Source organism: Poecilia reticulata, linkage group LG23 (assembly GCF_000633615.1).
Source record: "Poecilia reticulata strain Guanapo linkage group LG23, Guppy_female_1.0+MT, whole genome shotgun sequence".
NCBI lineage: Eukaryota > Metazoa > Chordata > Actinopteri > Cyprinodontiformes > Poeciliidae > Poecilia > Poecilia reticulata.
Genome location: NC_024353.1, coordinates 17,791,262 through 17,812,510, shown reverse-complemented (window position 1 = coordinate 17,812,510; position 21,249 = coordinate 17,791,262). Strand labels below are relative to the sequence as shown.

General features: G+C 39.7%; 1 protein-coding gene across 1 annotated transcript in view; it reads right to left on the bottom strand.

Annotated features, from left to right (window-relative positions):
* Positions 1-21,249, bottom strand: part of mpped1 (metallophosphoesterase domain containing 1) — a 91,617-nt gene that overhangs the window by 13,550 nt on the left and 56,818 nt on the right. The window contains exon 5 of the mRNA XM_008401555.2: positions 3,333-3,448. Within this exon, the coding sequence (XP_008399777.1) occupies positions 3,333-3,448 (116 nt within the window). The remainder of the gene's footprint in view (positions 1-3,332; positions 3,449-21,249) is intronic.

The window sequence follows — 21,249 nt, the reverse complement described above, 5'->3', positions numbered from 1 at the left end:
AAATGGACTGAGTATGTAAAACCAATTAGATCTGACTTCATTTGATTATTCTTGTGAATTATGTGTCCCGCCCTTTTATGTTCATGTGGTCTTTATGGCTCGAGTTGGTGCAATCCCCATTTTTGTYCAATGTTGTTCATTTTTGTTATCGTTCACAACTAAAATTAGTAACAGTCTGTAAAAAAAAATACCAGAAAGGCAGTATGTATGTAAGAAATTACTTTGACTCTCTGCCTCTATCCTTATGCACAACCTTAAATGGGTTAAGTTGTAATTAGCGATTGTAATGGAAATCTGTCTTTCTAAATAAAAAATGTAAAAAAAAAAAAAAAAGAAAATACAATATGATTCATTTTGAAATTGACAGGGCCTTGATTTTTATTTTTATTTCCATGAACAAAAAATAAATAATTAAATTGTGGAGGGCCCCCTGTTGGTCAGGGCCCCTAGAATTGTCATCACTTTCCCCCCCCCTATACTGCGCCCCTGCTAAGCACTGACTGTAAATCAATTACAATTCTGCTCTCAGCTCCACAATTTACTTTCTCTAATATTTGCCAACACTCCTTAAAATCTTCAGTTTCAAACCGTAAAAAGAAACTGTTTAAGTTGTTTGCTTTTGCGTTCTCATTTAGTGCAGCTAGGGCCTTCCACTTGGAAGCCATATTGGTCATGGCTTGGATAGAATCCCACATTCCCTTGGTGTTTGAGTCAGACAGTTTACGTTCCACTCGTTCCTTATGCTGCCACCGTGCTGTTCTCAGCAGCTGATTGATCCTGACAAGCCTTTTGTGCTGCTCTAACACCAGCCTTGTCCCTTGCCTTAAAGGCAGATATTTTCCTGGCAATGGACTCCCTTATTTCCTTTGTTATATATCGTTTGTTATTTTGATACCTCTTTACTGTCTTTTGGGGTATAATAGTCCACACAGAAGGAGATGTAGGCAGTAATTGCCTCAATGACACAGTTGAGATTTGTATCCAAGAAAATATTTCCCAGTTTGTACTAAGGAAGCAGCAACTCAACTCCTCCATTTTTTCCTGGGACCACACCCTCACCTGGTGGAGCTCAGGCTTATTTGACTTAAAAACGGACCAATATGCAGGGAGTAAATGAACCACATTATGATCTGAATTGCCAAGAGGTGGTCTAGCTCTAGCTTGAACATGCATCCTTAATATTGCCATAACATTTATCTAAGATGTTAGAGTTCCTTGTACTGCTCGTCACGTAATGGAAAAAAACAGGCAGAAACTTGTTTAAACTGCAGTGGTTAAAATCTCCAAAGTTGAACATCAAGAACTCAGCATGGAGAATGGATAAATTCCCCACAATCTGCAGATCAATGCAAACTTATTCACACCCATTTCACATGTCATATTGCAGGAAACGTATTTAATTTTTTGTATAAGACCACAGACAGAAGGCAACATCATCTTTGTGTTTGACAGAAATTCACATTTTTTGGGTTTGTGTCATTCCTATCACCAGAATCACCAGAATTTGAAGAAAAGAAATAGTATTTTATTGGTTCTGAACTCCTGTAGTTTTACACCTGCTTTCTTCTGCAGTGAAAATTCACTTATACAGACAATCTGAACCTGAAAGCAACTAAAAATTCCATAAGATGTCTGAAAAGTCCAATCATTATTCCTCTTAGTGTAAATGTTTTCAGACTGCTGCAGTAAAGAGGTTTTCACAAGCTTCATAAAAACATTTCAAAATGTATTTAATTGCAAATAAATGTTTAAATGAACAAATGGTCTACATTGTAATAAAATATAATATCAAGCATCTAAGTTAATCTTTGAAAAGTTCTAAATCAGTATTTCCTCAGAGTCACCCACCTGGTTCCTATTTCAGCTGTTTTCCCAGCACGGGGAAACCAGTAAAACCATTCTGCAGCCATATGGGAACACGGCTTTCAACATTTTACTGTGTTGTTAAGTTGCTTGAGTTCAATAAGTGAATCAATCTGATTTCTTGACCCATTAAGCCAACGTATATATGGGGGAAAACATTTTAATCAACATAGAATAGTTTATTGTTGTTCTTGTAGTGGAAGTGAAGTGAGAATATCTGAGGGATCCGGGGGTTTCACTGTAATGTGCCTCTTGTTTAAAGCAGCTGCTGTTTGGGCAGGGATTGCTCCTCTGTTTGTCTCACTCTCACTTAGTCTCTTTGTGATGTTGGCTTCGTTCTCACAGCCAGACAAAGGGGCCATATCTTTATCTTTGCCCTCAGATAAACTGTTTTATCTCACCTCCTAAAATATAGAAAGGAGCACTGCTCTGCCAATGTCTTGCTCACTCTGCTTTGTTCTTCATCAATTCTTTCGTACATGTTTTAATTTCTTTTTTTACTAAGAGATTAAAACATTTGAAAAGTTTATGTCATCAGCATCATTTCCCCCCTTCCTCCCAGCTTTTGCATCTGAGTGAAAATGTGTCATGCACAAGTAGCCTGCTGGAGCTGCTCCATATGCTGGTGGCTTGTGATCAGATAGTTGGAGACAGTCGGCTAAGCCGAGTGAAAAATAAATCATAGTGTTCAAAGCAGAGATGCAGACATAGAAATCAATCATAAACAGTTGTTGGAGCAGCACAGCTGCAGCAGGAGATGAGGTGTGAAAGTGTGTGTGCACTAGTATGTGTGTGAGCAAGATCTCAGTCAGCCTGCGATCCAGCATCTGTTTGTTAAGCATTTTGCTCTGTGATGGGAATGTGTGGTACAGTGGTTAGCAGCTGAAAGGTGAGCTCCGAGGTTCCTAACATGCTTGTAAATAAGGCTATTCCAGTAGGGTGGGCATGCGTGCGTACGTGTGTGTGTGTGTGTGTGTGCGTGTGTGCGTGTGTGTGCGTGTGTGTGCGCGTGTGTGTGCATGTGTGTGTGTGTGCGTGTGTGTGTGTGTGTGCGTGTGTGATGTGTGTGTGTGTGTGTGCGCATGTGTGTTTGTGTGTGTGAAGGGGGAAGCATTTGCAGAACTCAGAACAAGTTGAACCCAAACATTTGCTAACTGAAAAGTGACTCATCAGCACACCTTTACCTGAGGAAACGCGTCCTAAACAGAGTTTCTATGCAGCCACAGTGAAAAGTAATCACACCCTGACTTACTGAAAATATCATCTGGAAGTAGAATTATGAAATATGTCATTCTTTACAGTGTAAGCAGAAAATTAACAAATGACATTGAACCCCCAGTATTCATGGGGATTAGAGGTTAAGGTGAGAGCTGTGTTGTGAATTGAGCTTAGGTTGAGGGTTTGTGCGTGTGCATGTGTGTGTCCCTTGAGGGAGGGAATGGGGGGCCACACTGTAATGCATATCTCACCCAGTGGGGGGCAATGTGTGACCAGGATGTCCGTGTTGTCTGGAATCTGGTTCCATTTGTCGAGAAGAGCCTGACCTCGCGGCAAGTTGAAGCCCCAGCCGTAGTACCATGGTTGCCTGCACACGCACATACACACACGCACGCACGCACACACACACACACACGCGCACACACACACACACACACACACGCACACACACAAACACACAGAGTGAGTGGAAATAATTCAGTTTCATATAAAGATTGTAACAGACATGGTCTCAGTCAAAGGCTGCAGGATGTTGACATTTATATTTATGACCCATAATATCATCATCAAAGCAAACACAAAAATATCAAGAATCCAAAACTAAACACAGCATATCGACACACACTTATTTGACTACAACACATGAAATATCTCCAACTATCACACATCCATCTGAAACACAAACACAGCATCAAAATCAGGATCTGAGCCGAATGTAATGTACAGTTTTAAGACCTTAAACTGAAATACAATAAAGAGGAAAGCACTCAGAAAAAAACAGCTCACATGAAAGAAGTGCATTAGAGAAATGGGAGACAGCTGGTGTAAAGCAGCATTCCTCTGTGTGTGTGTGTCTGAGCTGAACTCCCCTCAGTCACTTAGTGATTTTCAGATTTCATCAAGGCTGACTGGTAACACTGACCAGCATCTTACAGGACAGTTCTGACATGAGGGACGTGTCCTCTCGGTGTCCAGGCATGTAGTCTGCCCTTGACTTTAAAAACATGCATGTGGTCATATGAAGAGCACGCTTTAGAACATTAAGTAGTTTGCAGCCATGTGGCAAAAAGATAAATGAAACATTTCTTTGATCCTGAACAGTGATGGAATGGACCATGACAGGAAGAAGAGGAGAGAAAAAGGGATATGTGAGGAAAGAACAGAGGAGGAAGAAATCCTTTATGGCTCAGCATGCCATTCCTTTACTGCAGGAGCTCATGCCTCGGCCGTGAGTGACGGAGAAGAAATTAACATGTCACTTACAATCTGTACTCCGATCCATCTTCAGCCACAACACACAGCGCACGTGTGTGTACAACGGCAGGCGACAGCGTCTGTCACTGCCGGCGTTCAACCGGCTTTTAATAAATTGCTGAGCTCAGTCACTTGAAACGCCAACTTTATCGCCGGAGCTGCAGTGGCATCTGTGTCTAATGGAACATCAGATGAGGATTTTTTAGAATAATATCCGGTGTGTGTGTGTGTGCGTGTGTGTCTGCGTGGAGGGGTGTGTGTAGGGGCTCAAGAAACTTAGAGAAAAAAGCAAGTTGGGCTGGCAAAATAATATATCCATCCATTTAGAGCAGCTGTGGATGGTAATGTGGAGGTCACAGGTGCAGAGGACTGGTCATGTCCAGGCAAAGGACCATGATGGTTCTGCAGCAGCTCTTAATTACATTTTTATCTCTGTGTAAACTGTTTAGTCCTGGATCCTTATCCAGGACTAAACAGTTCTGTCAAATTATCCGAAGTGGCCCGAGAATACACTTTCAATAATTTACACAGCGAATATTAAAACATTTAGACTGGGCTCAGCATATTAATAGGCTACAGAAATGCAATATTTATGTCCATCTTTACATGGACATCTAAATTAAATGGAATGAGCTCAGCAGTGTAACTGATGCTCCTTAGTTCCAGAGTAAAGGAAGGAATGAAGTAACAGCAGAAAAAGAAAAAGGCATGAGTTGCATAAAGTAATTCATCTGAACAAATCATGAATGAACCATGATAAAATGTTTCCATGAATGGACTCGGAAATGTTAGAAGACAGACGAGTGTTGGCAACAGGACAGGGTTAGCAAATGTACACACAGCCAGAAAAAAGGTTTGAATGCCATTTTTATTTAGATAAAATAATAATAATCTTGCCCATAAAATTTCAAAAGTATTATTTGATTAACAGAACAAAAGCAAAATATATTTACAAAAATAATTTAGACCACAAAGAACAAAATGGACTCAGTAACTTCAATAAAAGCAAAGCTTGTTTGGAGCTGTTGAATCTGAGATAACTTAATAACAACATCGAGAAACATCTGCTGCTGCCCGTTAGTCCTTAAAAGCAATTCCAAATAAATTAATTTTTCTTCACAGAGATTTTTCACAGGTAGTTTTTACCACTTTGAGAAAAAGACATCACAGCAAGATCATACTATCAGATTGTGTCATTCCCAAATTAACTCCCAGAAAAGAAAAACAAATCAGAGTTCCATCTCAGTTAACATGTTAAATATTAAGTGTGGGAACTATTAGAAATAGAGTGAGCAAGTGTGGCATGTTTGGAACTGTTGGAGGGTTGGGTCTGAAGTCTCTGAGAAGAACATCTTACTTGACTTGTATATCAACACACCCCATGAGGTCAGGTAACACATTCACATTGCAGAAATAAACATGCTTTACACTCATGGTTTATGAAACCCATTTCCTGTTCACCTTCATATTCCAGTCATTCTTATGGCAGGACTTTAATTGGATGTAGTGCAAGAATCAGCCTCAGAGCTGATAGGCCAGAGCTGTGTTTGTAATAGTAGATGGGACTTGTCCCAACATCCTGCTCTGTCTTGTATCAAGTGATAGAAGACATACAATACCAACTGGGATAGAAGATTCCATCACAATCTTATATCCGTGATTGGGATGGAAGAGTGCATGTGATGGAGCTAAATAATTGATAACAGGTGTCAAACGAAGAAACGCTAGTGGCCATTTTGGCTCAGTGATGTTAAGATTTTTCTTCTTCATGATGATGTTCCAAAAGGAAGTTCCAGTATTTCTGGCCTCCTGTGGGACAGAGTAAAAGGAGTAAAAACAACCACTGACAGTTTTGGCAGCCATTTTGTCAGCTAACAATAAAAATATCCAGTTAAAATATCTGCAGCATAATTTCGGTTTTGCATTGTCAATCATGATGTGATTCTCTTGTGGACATCAGAAAAGTTTTTTTGTTTTTTTGCAGTATAATGGGTGATTAGTATTTGTCATAGTTTTCAGGAAATGTGTTTACAAACTGTAGACATATGCGCCCAGATTATCTTTGACAGGAAATCAGCCGTACTTCCATGTTTGATGTGAAAAACAGAAAATAACTGAATGTAATTCATGGATAATAACCGTGCTCAAGCATTATGATGTTTTTATCAGGTAAGGGATTACACTGGTGCAGGGATGTGTGTTAACTCAGAGGAGAAGTGTGGAGCAAGCTAAGGATTATGGTAATGTACCAAGCTGCTGCTGTGGGCTTCACAAAAAAGAGAAAACAGATGTTTATGCTGGAGGACACAATCCCCAAGCATCTCCTTAGGCTGCCCGCTGGGACAGAGACGCAGCTCAAACCTTTGCTTTTACCTCATTTCTTCACAAACAAGCTTTGCCTTTCAAAACAAGACAAAAAGCCAAACATAACACTTTCTCTTTAGCTCGCTCTATTTAAACACAAACAGAGGACAGCAGGGCTTTTAGCTTTCATATTTGAACCTAACTGGGTTTGTGTGTGTCTCACTATCGCAGATCCACTGATATCACTAAGTCCATGAATCATTGAATACCTCTGCTGAGGACTGCAAGGCCGTCATCTCCTCTCCCTCATTCTCTCTCTTGTCTTCATTCTCTCATCCTATTTGCCTGTGTCTCTTCTTGACGTATTACCCCAGCTCTCACTCCCTCCTCATTTACTCCCCTGACTCACCTCATTAGCAAGAAAACGACCTGCTAGCACGGCCGTGGCCAATGAAGGGCCGCACTTTTTAAGCATAGCTGTCCAGATGGGAAGAGAAAAGAGTTTCCAGGTAGGGAAGAGAGGGCTGAGCTGCTGAGATCCTACTTTAGTTGCGCCTTTTGCAAGAAATGCATGCTGGCTATTTTTAAGAACTTATTTTTGCTGTAGATACGACCAGCATCTTTCTGAACAAGCACACAGCATTTATCTATATTCATTAGGGTTGTTGCAATCCTTGATGTCCGATACCTGTTATTGATATTGATGCAATGATTTTGTCAGTACAGTATAGTTTGTTCTGTTGAACACATCAAAAAGCATTGACTCCTGGAATAATCAGGACCTTTTTCACCATTAACTTAGATTATTTTATGAAAAGAAAGAAGCTGAAATGAAAATGAATTCAAATTTAACTCATTCAAATTTCTTAATGTACTGCTTCAAAGTAGGAAGACTTGGTTTTTGCAATCTGCAATATTTGAAAGGAGGGATCAATTTAATCAGTCATGGAAAAAAATAAATAAAAGCACAATTCTGAATATCTTTTTGATTCCTAAACTGTCATGATGTAAAACTGTATTTATGAAATACTGAACTCTATTCATGGTTGACAAAAGTAACTGACATAAATCAGTTATCCTAAATCAATGTTCAATGTATTGAATTTATGTTGCTTTCTTATGAACTGCATTACTGATACATGTTGTACCAATAAACAGGCAATAAAATGTGGTGATTGGAATAGAGGGAAAAATGGATAAATTTAGTACAGCTGAAGTTTAACAGATCCATGTTAATCGTTTCATGTACTGACACACTGGAAACACTCAGCCATAATCACCTCTGCTAGATTTAATTAACTACTCACAGCTTAATGACCCCAATAGCCTGGAAGGGGTAGTAGAGGAGTAAAACACTCTGCACATGAATACACCCACACACACATATACACATGCACACACATGCGCGCAATCAAGTCTGCTTTCCTCCATGGTTAGCATGGTGCACACACAGCAAGGTGTATCTGCTCATACATTTGTTCATGTAGTGTTTTCTCTACAACTCCAGATGTGAAACATTCCCGTCTTCATAACCACACAGATATGAGTTCTGCTCATTAGAATAACATCACCAGGGAAATGCTTGAAATAAAGTGAGGGCAGAAAAGCCTGGTGTTTTCCCGAGAGCCTCTGATTGTGACAGGATCTGCTGGTTACCTGAAGATGACCTCTCCTCTGCTCCTCCCACAGATGAGTGAGAAAGTTCAGCTTTCTTTGAGACAATAAATGTGTTATTAAAATTAGAAAATATGAAACTGTGTGGTCTCTGACTTAAACACTGCTGTAACATGTATCTAACATGAACAAGCAGAAACAATATAACTCCAGGAATTTAGCATCATGGGCCAGATGTAAGGACTTATGGTAAACGTCCTGAGAACATATGTAGCTGTTGTAGCAGACAAACTGGCCAGAGACCAATATTCACATTTTGGCTGCTGACAGTAAACCATATTTGCTACCAGGAGTTTCTTTTAAAGGTCCAATATAATATTGATCCTTAAACAAAAACAAATGTGAGATTTGGTTTGATGCAGTAAGATTGTTTGTCCTAAAGCTCATTTCATTCCTGCATTTCCAAAGGCTGACAGAAACAGCTTCCTGATATTCTTCAAGATTAAAGTTCAGAATATTGTTCACCTCCATTTATTTCCCATTCATTAGTTCACCCAGCTTCTTCCAAATGATGCTTTACTTTAACTCATCGTTTTGGAGATAAAAAAGCATTTTCTAAAAGGTCAAATGTTTCTGAATCTAAAGTAATTTCATGAATTAAACAAATAAAAAAACAACAACTTGTGAAGCCAATCATGCGAGTGCACATCAGGCATGTATTACACTTAAATTTTCTTTACAGAGTTAGGTTAGAGTTAGAGCAATTGAGTTCTGTCTATGCGTGTGAAATATCAGTGAGAATATTATGCAGTGATGCAATTTTAGGCCAAAAAATATATACAAATATATATAAACTAGTTTATTTTGGATTACAAGAATAAATATGTAAATTTAAATAATACAAGCAAATTTCGGTGGCTTTGTTTTATTTCCAAAATTGCAACAAAATGTATAGCATTCAGTTTTTTTTCTTTCGTGTGTGCGTGTGCATTTGTGTGTGTGTGTGTGTGTGTGTGTGTGTGTGTGTGTGTGTGTGTGTGTGTGCGTGTGTGTGTGTGGATTTTTCTCCACTGAGGAGTCGATCCAGCGGATCAAGATTATATCAGAGTTCCTGATTTCAGATTTATTCAGGCATGCTCCTCCAGTGTGTGTGTGTGTGTGTGTGTGTGTGTGTGTGTGTGTGTGTGTGTGTGTGTGTGACTTCTGTGTGAGATGTCCCATCAGTGGAACTATTACCCACATCAATGTCAAAGTCTATGTTTCAGTATGAACCATGGAGCAAACATCTAGACCAGAGTCCCTGTGGGCCAGCATCATGTGAAGTTAGACTGCGTGACATAAATCCGTCTTCTGTAGGATGACTAGCCTCACTTTTGGCTCCCTCGATATCAGATTTGACTGGTGAACAAAAGGGAAAGAGGGAAAAAATGGAGAATATGATTTTCAGAGAAGTAGGAAGGCAGAGCAACAAGGGACTCAACTATTCATGTGTCTCTAATCCAGCATCTCATTTCTCCCTCCCCTTGTCCGGTGGTATTCCAGTTTTCCCTGTCTCACTTCTACATGCCTCTTTGTTTGGCAGAGTTTAATCTCTCTTCTTTTCATTCTTCCTTGGGTTGCTTCCTATTCTTTGTCTGCCTCTCCCCACCCCTGCTGCTTATCCCCCACCCTAACACATCTTCCGTCCGTTGCTGACAGCCGATGCTCTTATTGAAAACAGGAAGCACTGGGGAGACTGGGACCTACCAGGTGTGTGTTTATTTGCAGATAGTAGATCTGAGCCTTATGCTGTAATATTTTAGCATTTCAACAAACAAACAGATTTTCCACCACTACAGTCTGGATTCATCCAGATGGATGGATAATTTCAGTGAAAGGAGGCTGGTGTGATGGATGTAAGGATTTTTGTAGGAGGCAGCTGGCAGTGGCAGCACTCACTGGAGGAATGGATGGGGGATAAAACACGTCCTCCTTCCAGCAGAGGAAGATTTGTTTCAGCAGAGGAGTTTCTGTATGCTTGCCTCTCCAGCTGGACAAACTTTTCCTGTCATTTTATTTTCATTTTTTTGATTGAAACAACCTCCAGATGGTTCTAGGAACACTCTGGTTTCTATTTTGTGTGTTGCTGAAACCCAAGCAGTTAATTAGAATGATCCATTGGAACCCTCTTCTACTCACCTACCCTGGAAATTTTGAGAGATCCGCTGGATTCTTCTGATTTATTTTAGTGAAATCTGTAGAGTGACTGTTTGCAAAGCAAAATACAAAATAAATAATTCAAGATGCCATTTTACAATACTTAAATAAAAAGATTAGTTCTTTGAAAATTCAGAAAATCTCATTTCAAGAAATAAAGAAAAACAGAATAAAAAAATTAAGCAAAAATTGCATGACCAGTCTGAGCAAGAGTCGAATGAAGATACTCCTCTGTCTGTATTTTTACAGATTGTCCTGCAAGATTTATTAATCGGATTTTTGATTTTTATATTTGAGTTTATTGTACTTATGGTTTTTTTCTGCTCTGGCTCCTGTGATTTTTGTTAAGTTTGTCCATCATTTTTTTATAAAACATTTTTTTTATTTGCGCGATGTCTCTGCCATTCCACGTTTGGATCCACCATCAAACACACATTATGACACAAACACAAGTATGTTCCCTCACAGAAACTGTTGAGACAAGGACTGAACTCAGTTTCACATGTCTGTGAATTTACTTGTGAGGACCTGCAGAGAGTTACAGTACACACATCCTGCTAATGACCAACATGACTTCATTCAGAAAAAGCTGTGTTTGTTAAATATGACAGCTTTGACAGAATTTGAGAGACTGAGGCAGTGTGGCTTCACCAAACTGTTTAAACTGATTAAAATCTTTTAAGAAATGCTCTCTGGCCTTTTATGTAGCAGGATTGTGATAAATCATCAGTCAGAGTTGAAAAACTGTGATATCATATTTTTGCTACATTTCCCATCCCTTTCTGGTCACAGAGCCTCAGAAAATGCATGTTAGCCATTTTCACACTGACAGATGTCTAGGATTTTGTTTGCTTAAGTTATTTAACTTACATTAACAATAAGTCCTGATGATTGTGAACTATCCATAATGCTTAATCTTCCAAATTTTTGACCCCAAAGCCAAACTAATTCTGCTGATTTGGAGCTTTGAAATAAAATGATTTTAGACATTTGTTACTTTTCTTTCTTCTTTAAATATCCACTATGATGGCCAAATCCATGGCCACACTCTGAAGTCAGAAGTTGGCAACTCTTATGCACAATTTATTTTTTCATACAAACACAACACTTTAGTTTCAGTAAAACATTTATTAGTTGATTTGGATACATTTGTTCTTTTTGTTAGCGCGCACATTTGGTTAACATATATATTTATATCAACTTAAAGTTTAATTGGTTTGCTTAAGACTAACTCTTTGTTTGTTAAAGCTCCGTCTCACAGGGGACTCTGCCAGACGTTCCCAGCAGACCCTCGCTACACGTTTGGGCCTGCCAGGTYTGACCGGCTTTCTCCCCCACCACCGGAGCCAACTCACCACCAGGTAGTGGTCAGTGGACAGCTCCRCACCTCTCTTCACCCGAGTGTCCAAGACATACGGCCGCAGATCCGATGAAACAATGACAAAATCGATCATCGAACTGTGGCCTAGGGTGTCCTGGTGCCAATTGCACATATGGACACCCTTATGCCTGAACATGGTGTTTGTGATGGACAATCCGTGACGAGCACATWAGTCCAACAACAGAACACCACTCGAGTTCAGATCGGGGGGGCAGTTCCTCCCAACCACGCCCCTCCAGATCTCACTGTCATTGCCCACGTGAGTGTTGAAGTCCCCCCAGTAGAACAACGGAGTCCCCAGGAGGGGCACTGAATTAAAGGGTGTGGTGATTTGTATCGGAAAAAAACTGCAGGATTCCGTTCAAAGATGTGGCGTCTTTTTATTGTCGCTCAACTTACAATTCTTGATGCAAACAAAACTAAGCAATCAGTAAACATCACACTTATAACTCCTCTTTGATAATACAGTTGCTAAGCTGTTGAACTACTGCAAAAACAAAAACGTTCTAGAAAGTTCCAACACATTAAGACTCTGATAGGTTGGTGTCAACCATGATTAACAGGCTGATGAGCCAGTCACAGTCCAGACAGGCCTACAAGGCACAGTACAGTGAACTGGTGTTTTCCACAGACACTCTCCAGTACCCCCTCTAAAGACTCTAAGAAGGGTGGGTAATCTGAACTGCTGTTTGGCCCGTAAGCACAGACAACAGTCAGAACCCGTCCCCCCACCCGTAGGCGGAGGGAGGCTACCCTCTCGTTCACCAGGGTAAACCCCAATGTGCAGGCGCCGAGATGGGGGCAACAAGTATGCCCACTCCTGCCCGGCGCCTCTCTCGTGGGCAACTCCAGAGTGGAAGTACGTCCAGCCTCTCTCAAGGAGACTGGTTCCAGAACCAGAGCCATGTGTTGAGGTGAGGCCGATTATTTCTAGCCGGAACCTCTCAGCCTCACACACTAGCTCCTGTTCCTTCCCCACCAGAGAGGTGACGTTCCACGTCCCAAGAGCCAGCTTCTGCAGCCCAGGATCAGACCGCCAGGGTCCCCTCCCTCGGCCGCTGCCCATAACACAGTGCACCTGACCCCTTTGGCCCCTCCGACAGGTGGTGAGCCCATTGGAAGGGGGACCCACGTCTCCTCTTCGGGCTGAGCCCGGCCAGGCTCCGTGGGTAAAAGCCCGGCCACCAGGCGCTCGCCATCGTGCCCCATCTCCAGGCCTGGCTCCAGAGTGGGGCCCCGGTGACCCGCGTCCGGGCGAGGGAAAACCAAGTCCAAAATTATTTTTCTTCATAAGGGATCTTCATTAAAGTTCATTTTTCTGCTAAAGATTGAGAGCATATAAAACATTAATGGCTAAAGCTTTTCATCCTATTAAATCCTCATAGAGTTTCTCTAATTTGGCACCCCACTGTGCTGAGTGGGTAGATAAAGTCAAAAACTTGCACACACACACCATGCATCATCACAGGCTATGTTAGCTCTAAGACACACATGTACAGTTTGTCTTTATACACACTATCCAGGAACAATACATTGACTACTGTAAAATTGGCCTAAACAAGCTCTGCAAATTCCTTTGTGTGGGTGGAAAGAGGGGATAATGACAGAACCATAAGACTGTATGAAGCTCTTCTTTTTAACTTACCACCATCTGTGAAACATACAACATGCAATAATATTTATATATTTATACAGCACCTTCACAGATAAAAATCACAAAGTGCCTATTACACTGTGCATAATTATTAGGCAGGTGAGTATTTTGACCATATCATCTTTTTGGGCATATAGGGTGCATATAGAGACAGATATCAGCGAGGGTGTTCACATAACAGCAGGAGTGTCAACACCTGTTCCAATTTGTGGGGACAAAATGGTCAAGTCTAACAGCTGCTGGGAGGAAGGACCTGTGATAACACTGCTTTGTGCACCTAGGATGCAGCAGTCACTGAAGGAGCACCAATAATTCAAAACTCATCTAGGGATTTAAAGGTATAGAAAAATCCCACATCAATAATACATGAGAATATACTTTGTTTTGTCACAGCAGTGGCGTAAGCAAAGCAGATAAATATGCTGACAGGTGCAATAAGAGTTCATTTCTTCAGGTCAGACACCAGTGATTTTCCCTGAATTTGCTTTTCAAGACGATGTCTGCTTACATCTAAAGGTGCTGGCCTCCCTGCTGTAACATACACATCTGTCAGAATTATAAAACATGCTAACTTTCACTGTCATCACAGCCATTCCTTGCATCTTATGAGCTCTACTACCAGAATGCTGTTTTTATTCTTATTACGACCAATAAATAAACAAACCAGCACAGATTACTAAAAATAACACCAGACACATGATAAATACCTGAAGAAAACAATCTCAACATGTACGACATCAGTAGTTTCCGTCCCCTGCTGCTGATGCAAGTCACTGTGGTGGAACAAGACAGCAACATGCACAGCCAGAGCAAAATGCTTTGTGATGGTCCCCAGAGCGGAGAGTTCTGAACAGTCCCTCAACTCCGACTCAAGCAGCTCCAGCCCACTCACCACCCACAGAAACACACGGACTGCTCAACAACACCCTCCGTCAGCAGGGCTCGACAGCAGCAGGGAGCCGGGATGCGGCAAATCAGCCGAGACCCTGACAGTCAACTTCATGCTCAGCGATAATGAGCTCCCAACGGAAACAGCACTACACAGGAGGGACTTACGACATGCAAAAACCTAAATGATGAGCTAATCAGCTGTTAAAGTATTAAAAATAAAATAAAAAAGTACATAAGAACAATAATTTAAGTTTAAAATCTTTTTGAGGGCTGTGTGGAAGTAAAACAGTGGACAGGAGAAGAATGTAAAGACACAGATGGACAAACAGACATGATGAGGAACGGACGATGAGTCTGCAGATGAACAGAGCGTCTGCTGGCTGTGCAGGGGATTAGGAGGAGCTGGATCTGAGCACATGCTTTCAGAACTGTGTAAACTTCACTCAGTTGGTGGAGGCTGTAGTGTGTGTATGCRTGTGTGTGYGTGTGYRTGYGTGKGTGYGTGTGTGCGTGTGTGTGTGTGTGTGTGTRTGCGTGTGYSTGYGWGYGTGTGTGTGTGTGTKWGCATTTCTCACATTGTAAGGCCCATTTTCCTAACAAATACTTATATTATGAGGACCCACTGCTCCCTGGCTCAAAGTCCAGGCCTCCTAAAAACAGCTGCTGTTTTTGGGTTTTGGGTCAGGTTTTAGATTAGGTTGTGAATTGTACTGGGGGGCCTGTAAAAGAGCCAAAGGAGCTGCTGCAATTCTCACTGACTGTTGTCCTCTACATGTGACACATATGTGGACCATGACGTCCGGCTGGAGGACTAAATCCTTTGCTTCCAAAGAAAACATGTAGGTATAATAAAAAATCCCAAAACCTTGTGGAAAACTGCATTTTAGTATAACTAAACTTTAACGTTTGGGCAATAATTCCAACATGTATGTTTAACACAGAAACACTACACATCACTAACAAGAACCCCAGACTCACAGCTAAACATGGTGGTGGCATCATTATGATCTGGGTTTACTTTCATTGGAATAGAATTAGGGTTTGTTTCAAGGCGGACGGATTTATGATCAATTCTACAGAACAGTTTGAGACCAAAACCTTCAAGTATCTGCTATAAAGATCATACCAAGGAAACATACAAATTATCCAAAGAACGACTTCACAGAAGAAAAATCAAGAGATTTCCTCACAATTTGATAGAGTTGCAGAATGTTTGCAAAGTAGAACAGTAAAAATATGACCAATTTTAATATAATGAGGCAATCGAAGACTCAGGAGCAAGAAAGTTATTAGTTTAAATTTAAAAACATTTCTGTGAACAGGATTTCATTGTTATTTTTGTTGAATTGCACAGGATATAAAAGAGATGGGGAAAAAAAATCATAAATAATTGATCTTGGTCTCATATTAATGCCTCAATAACCTGGGATTCCAAAAGTAGTGTGTAGTTATTCCATGCAGACACCATTCATCTTTTCTGCATACGTCCAGCTAATTTATCTTGCATTTAGTAACACTGTAGTACACACAAATAACAGACATATTAGAGAACGACAGAGGAGCTGCAGCAGAGAGGCTTTAGGACTCTGACTGGAGGCAGATCCATAGACCTATGGCTCATGATGCAACATTAAGGTTAGGGGCAATCAGGGAACAGGAAGCAAAGACAAAGAAAATGTGTGAAATATGACAAGCAAAGAGTTGATACATAGAGAAAAAGTGGAATGAGTGAAGATGAAAATAAAAAAGAGAAAAACAAGAAGCGACTGCTGCTGTCATGCAAGGATAACATTTCACCAAAGTCTAATTTTGTCTGTAAAAGCAGTTGAATTTTTTTTCCCTCTCTCACAACCCACTCCCCCCCTTTTCTTCCTTTCACAGTGATAGTTGCCTTGGCAACCATGGCAAATCTTTCTTCTCTCAAACAGATGTCCCATTTAGTTGGAAATTAGAATGTGTAAAAAACCCACGAGACGCAAATTATTTCAAAGTTCTCTGCTTGTAGAGAGGGAACGGAGGGGAGGAGGAGAGGAAGAGAAACGTAGAGGGGAAAAAAAAGAGACAAAATGTAACTGCCCCTCTTGCCCCCTTCCTCCCCAGGTCTTCTCCTTGCCTAATTCCTCCCCTACTCAGTTGCCTATAATTCTGTGTATGAATCATGGAGATTAGCCAGTTCAGCCAGAACCAGCGGCTTTTGGAAGGGAAGTGGATAAAATGTTGGGGATGGAAGGTGAGGCGGAGGCGGGGGAGCTCCATCTCCATCTTCCGGGACAGGTGGAAACAGGAAGTGTATCCCCGGTGCCAACATGGCAGACGGGACGAACTGCTGCCTGAGCAGCCTCCAGGAAGGAGCTGGGGCTTCTCCTCTGGTCTCCACCCGGAAACAAACATTTCATTTCAACTTATTTTTGTTCTCCATGTGTAAATCCTTCTCTATTAGACAGCATGCAAACCAACAAATTTTGCAAACTTTGCAAAATTTGAGTTTAACAGTAGATATGTAGGTTCACACTAATAATAATAATAATAATAATAATAATAATAATAATAATAATAATAATAATAATAATGACATACTAGATAAAATAACATAAGTGCTTCAGTAAGACGAATGTGACTAGTCCGACCTGTGTATGGCGAAACATTGACCTTTACTGCATGTCTCCTCGCTCTCTACAATCCACTTTCCTGTCGTTACCTCTCAAATAACCTCCAACAGAACCCAAAAAAACACTTTAAAAAAAGGAAGAGTGACTAGGATGAACCAGTAATCCACAAAGAGCATGAAGTCTTCCTGAAGATTAAGTACTGATATTCAAAAATCAGTACTTAATCTGATTATCTCAAAGCACCATAATCTGCCAGTGTTTTATAAACGTATGTACAACCCCTGAAGTTTTTCACATTCATTACATTAGAACCATTTTAAGCACAAGCAACACAGTTAGCATGTGACTATGAAGCAGAAGAAAAATTATGGTTTTATATAGATTATATACCTACAAATTGAAATCTGTAAAGCATGTGTACTCCTAGTTAAATCACATCACCACTTGCCTAGAGAACAAGCAGCACCATGAACACCACGGACCAGAGCAGACAGGTCAGGGATAACTTTGGAGGGAATGTTTAAAACATTTTAGGTTCTTCAACAGCATCCTAGAGCTCTGATCAATCCATCTTCTGAAGAAGAAGAGAAGATGGACCCATTGCAGACCTACAACACATAGAACCTGACCTCATTAGCAAGGACAGCATTAATCACAGAAGCAGCCAAGAGATCCATAGTTACTTTGGAGGAGCTGCAACACCTACACCAAAAGGTGCTAACAACTTGAAGATAGATGGTCAAATATTTTTTGTGTTGTTAGGACTAAATAAGATGCTCCAGAAAACTGCCCAATATTGGATGCATCATCCTAAAACTCCTAAAGCAAATGAATGAGCTCAAACAGTTTTTAATGTGACTCTGGAAAACTGAGGTGCTTGTTCGTGAGTACAGACCAAAGTTCAAGCAAATCCGATGTACGGTTCTTTAAGGAATTCACGGAAGATAATTCTTTAGTAGGTTTAATGGTTTTTTGTTTAGTCAGCAGTTCTCTGCCTGCTGTACATCACCAAAATATCAGAGGAATGAATCCAAAAAACCTTCTTCACATGACATCACAAGATTTCACCATCACATGATCTCATGACAGCTTCTCCTAACAGAAAGAAAAATAAGTCAGAATAATGGTCAATGTGGCATGCAAAAAGATGCAAAACAGCAGCAATACTTGTAATTTTATAGTCACAATAATTCATAAAGTCATAGTACACAACCTTCCATCTCACTGAAAAGACAAGTCACTTCAAAGTGAAGCTGAACAGAAAACACATAAGGAATGCCGTACAGGTTTTAAACTCCTTCAGACCCCTCGTATACTGTAATGGACATTATATTTTTATGAGATTAAACCAATAAGAAAATTAAGGAATTTGTTATTTGCATGATGAATCTTACAGATTGCTTTCTTATTAAACAAAAACAATGAAGTTTAGACTCTTAACTTGATACTAGTGTGTTTCAGGCATCAGACAAGACGAGCATGTGTATGAAATGAGAGACGATGAGGAGTAAGCATCTGTTTTCCATCAAAAATATTAATTTATGTTTATAGCAGCTTAAAAAATTACTCTCAGTAAAATTTTAAGTATTTCCAGTCAGAGTATTTGAAGGTATTTTTAAAAAAAAATTTCTATCATGAAATCATATGACTTTTTTAAAGTTGAGTGTCCATCCCAGTGGACATCAGGAGTTTGTGTATGTTGTACAATGCCTAATTATTCAGTGTTACAGTGCAAAGAAAGAAGCATATATGAGCCATTTTGTGATTTGTTAATGATTTTATGTTATTTTATTTTTTCAATGATGGAAAACAAACTCCCAGACTTTCTTGAACTGACTGTACATCAAAAGATATCAGATCTTGAGTCCTTGGATATAGCAAATAAGCCATGTGCTAATAGGAATTATATGGTAAATTGAGAAGTAAAGCAGTCCTAGTTTTTCAAAGTGTCTCATCCAGAGGTGTTCAAGCTATACAGTGAATCAATGAGTGGTGTTGTCCTGGTAAATCAAATTGTAGTCTGTACCACACAAAAATCTGGAAAAAAAGTCAGTGCCCAGCAGATGCAAAAAGCCAAAATACACAGGAAAAATGCACTTCAACTATAACACATGTAAAATCCAGCTGTGCTTTGTGCCACACTGAAACTGCTTCAAGGATGTTCATCAAAAATGAGAGATTACATGAAAATACCCAGCAAGCTGATGCTTTCTCAACTGTTTAGTAACTGTAATCCGTTTACATTACTACAAATACATGCCAACGCATTTGACACATGACTGAAGTCAAAACTATATTTAGTATTATATATTCTCTATTTAGACATGCACACTGATAAACAAAAAAGCAGACATCCACTTTAAAAGGTTGAGATCCTGCCGAATTAGATATTGCATGAAAATCTATGGGGAAAAGTATAGAAGTTTTCAAGACATTCTATGCTCATTTAGTCGAGATGTCCAGACATTAAAAAACATATTAAAACATGAGATAGGAAAAATTTATCTTTTTCTTTTTATTTCTAAGCTTAAGTAGAGTAAAAATCAACTGAGTAAAAATTTTTTGGTCCACTAGAATAAATTCAGGTCTGAAGAGGTTAAAACAATTTTAACAGTATTTATATTCAAATCCAGCATCAAATTCCCCAAAGTATAGCTGAGCAAGAAGCACTTATAATTTGGGGGATTTGAGGATTTGGTGAAAATGAATGATGATGCTACAGTATTTGTGCAAACTGAAGGAATTAGAACTTAACATTATTAAAAAGAAAGATTAAAATAAAAATTCTGAGTTTCATAGAATATGTTGTATAACTGAAGACACTAGGAACTAGAAATCTATTCAGACCAGGTTGATGATCTGACCAAGGTGTAGGAGGTTAAGGATGAAGAAGATGGGACCAAGGACTGAGCCCTGAGGAACACCACAGGTGACTTCCAGTTAGCAAGCAGTAGACATTGCAAGGTATATTTGGTGTTTGACCTTTTAACATGGGCAGCTGTTGAGGAAATCTCAAGTATTCATGGATTTCAGCCACTCAAGGGTAGTTGTGGTCACTAATCCCAACGAATACCAGGAGTCACAGTGATTGAAGATTTTAGATCATTATTATTAAATGTATGTATGAAAGTGGCTGAAATGAGTAAAATCTATTTATCCAAACTCATATTCTGTACTGAATAGATTATTAGTTGTAAATTTCGCTGTAATATGAAAACCTGCACAGGAGAAAGCTAAGTAATATGCAGTGTAACAAGCTAAGGCAGTAAGCTTCGTCTCACAATAAACAGCACTGTGTGATAAATCCAATGACATACATGTACAGACGGGCGCTGCCAGGAATCTTGGGGCCCCTGACAAAAAATTTAATTGGGCCCCCCGTCACGCAGCTGCTGTTACAATTTCTTGAGTCTATTTGACCCATCAAAAGTGTCATAATTTCAAAGGCTTGTAACTGCTTTGCTTTCTTTGGTCCAATACTGATAACTAGTACAATATTTACTGCTCGTGAATTTTACATGCAAGAGTAAAATTTTGTATACATATAGTCTGCATACAGTATGCAAGTAGGTTGCTTAATTTTTTTCTATTAGTTTTAGATTACTGAAATGTCTCTCCCCATGAGCAACTGTCATCGGCAACATGCAAAATATACTTGAAGCAATCCAGACTTCTCAAAAAATGCTATGTAGTTGCATTTTATTCAAGCTGCAGTATATAACTTTAATAAAAAATGTGTCCTCCATATTTGTTAAAGCTGTCACGATGTCGTAGCAGTTTGTTATGAGACAGATAATCTTTGAAAACAATCAATCTCCACCTTCTTCCTGAACTACTATTACTGGCTAAAGTAATGTACTGTTCTGACCAAAACAACCAATCAGAACCAGTAGGATGCTCTTAGCACTGTCAACCACCTCATTCACTCACTGCTAAATGTGCTAATGGTGGAGAAACAACTGATTGTTACACATGAAAATCGTTTATCTGCTATCACTGTTTAGTAGACTAAGCATTTACAACAGGCTAAGCTAGCTGCAGAATAGCACAGAGCAAGGGGGAGAAAGGATGAGCCACATGAGATTGTGATTGACAGCACTAAACCTCTCCTGCCACTGACTGGTTGTTTTTAGAGAGCACAGGGAGAAAGCAGAGGAAATAAATTTTTCAGAGATTACCTCTCATACCATAATGTCACAACATAATAACAGTTTTAACAAATATGTGGAAAAAATATATATTTATATAAAAGTTACATACTGCAG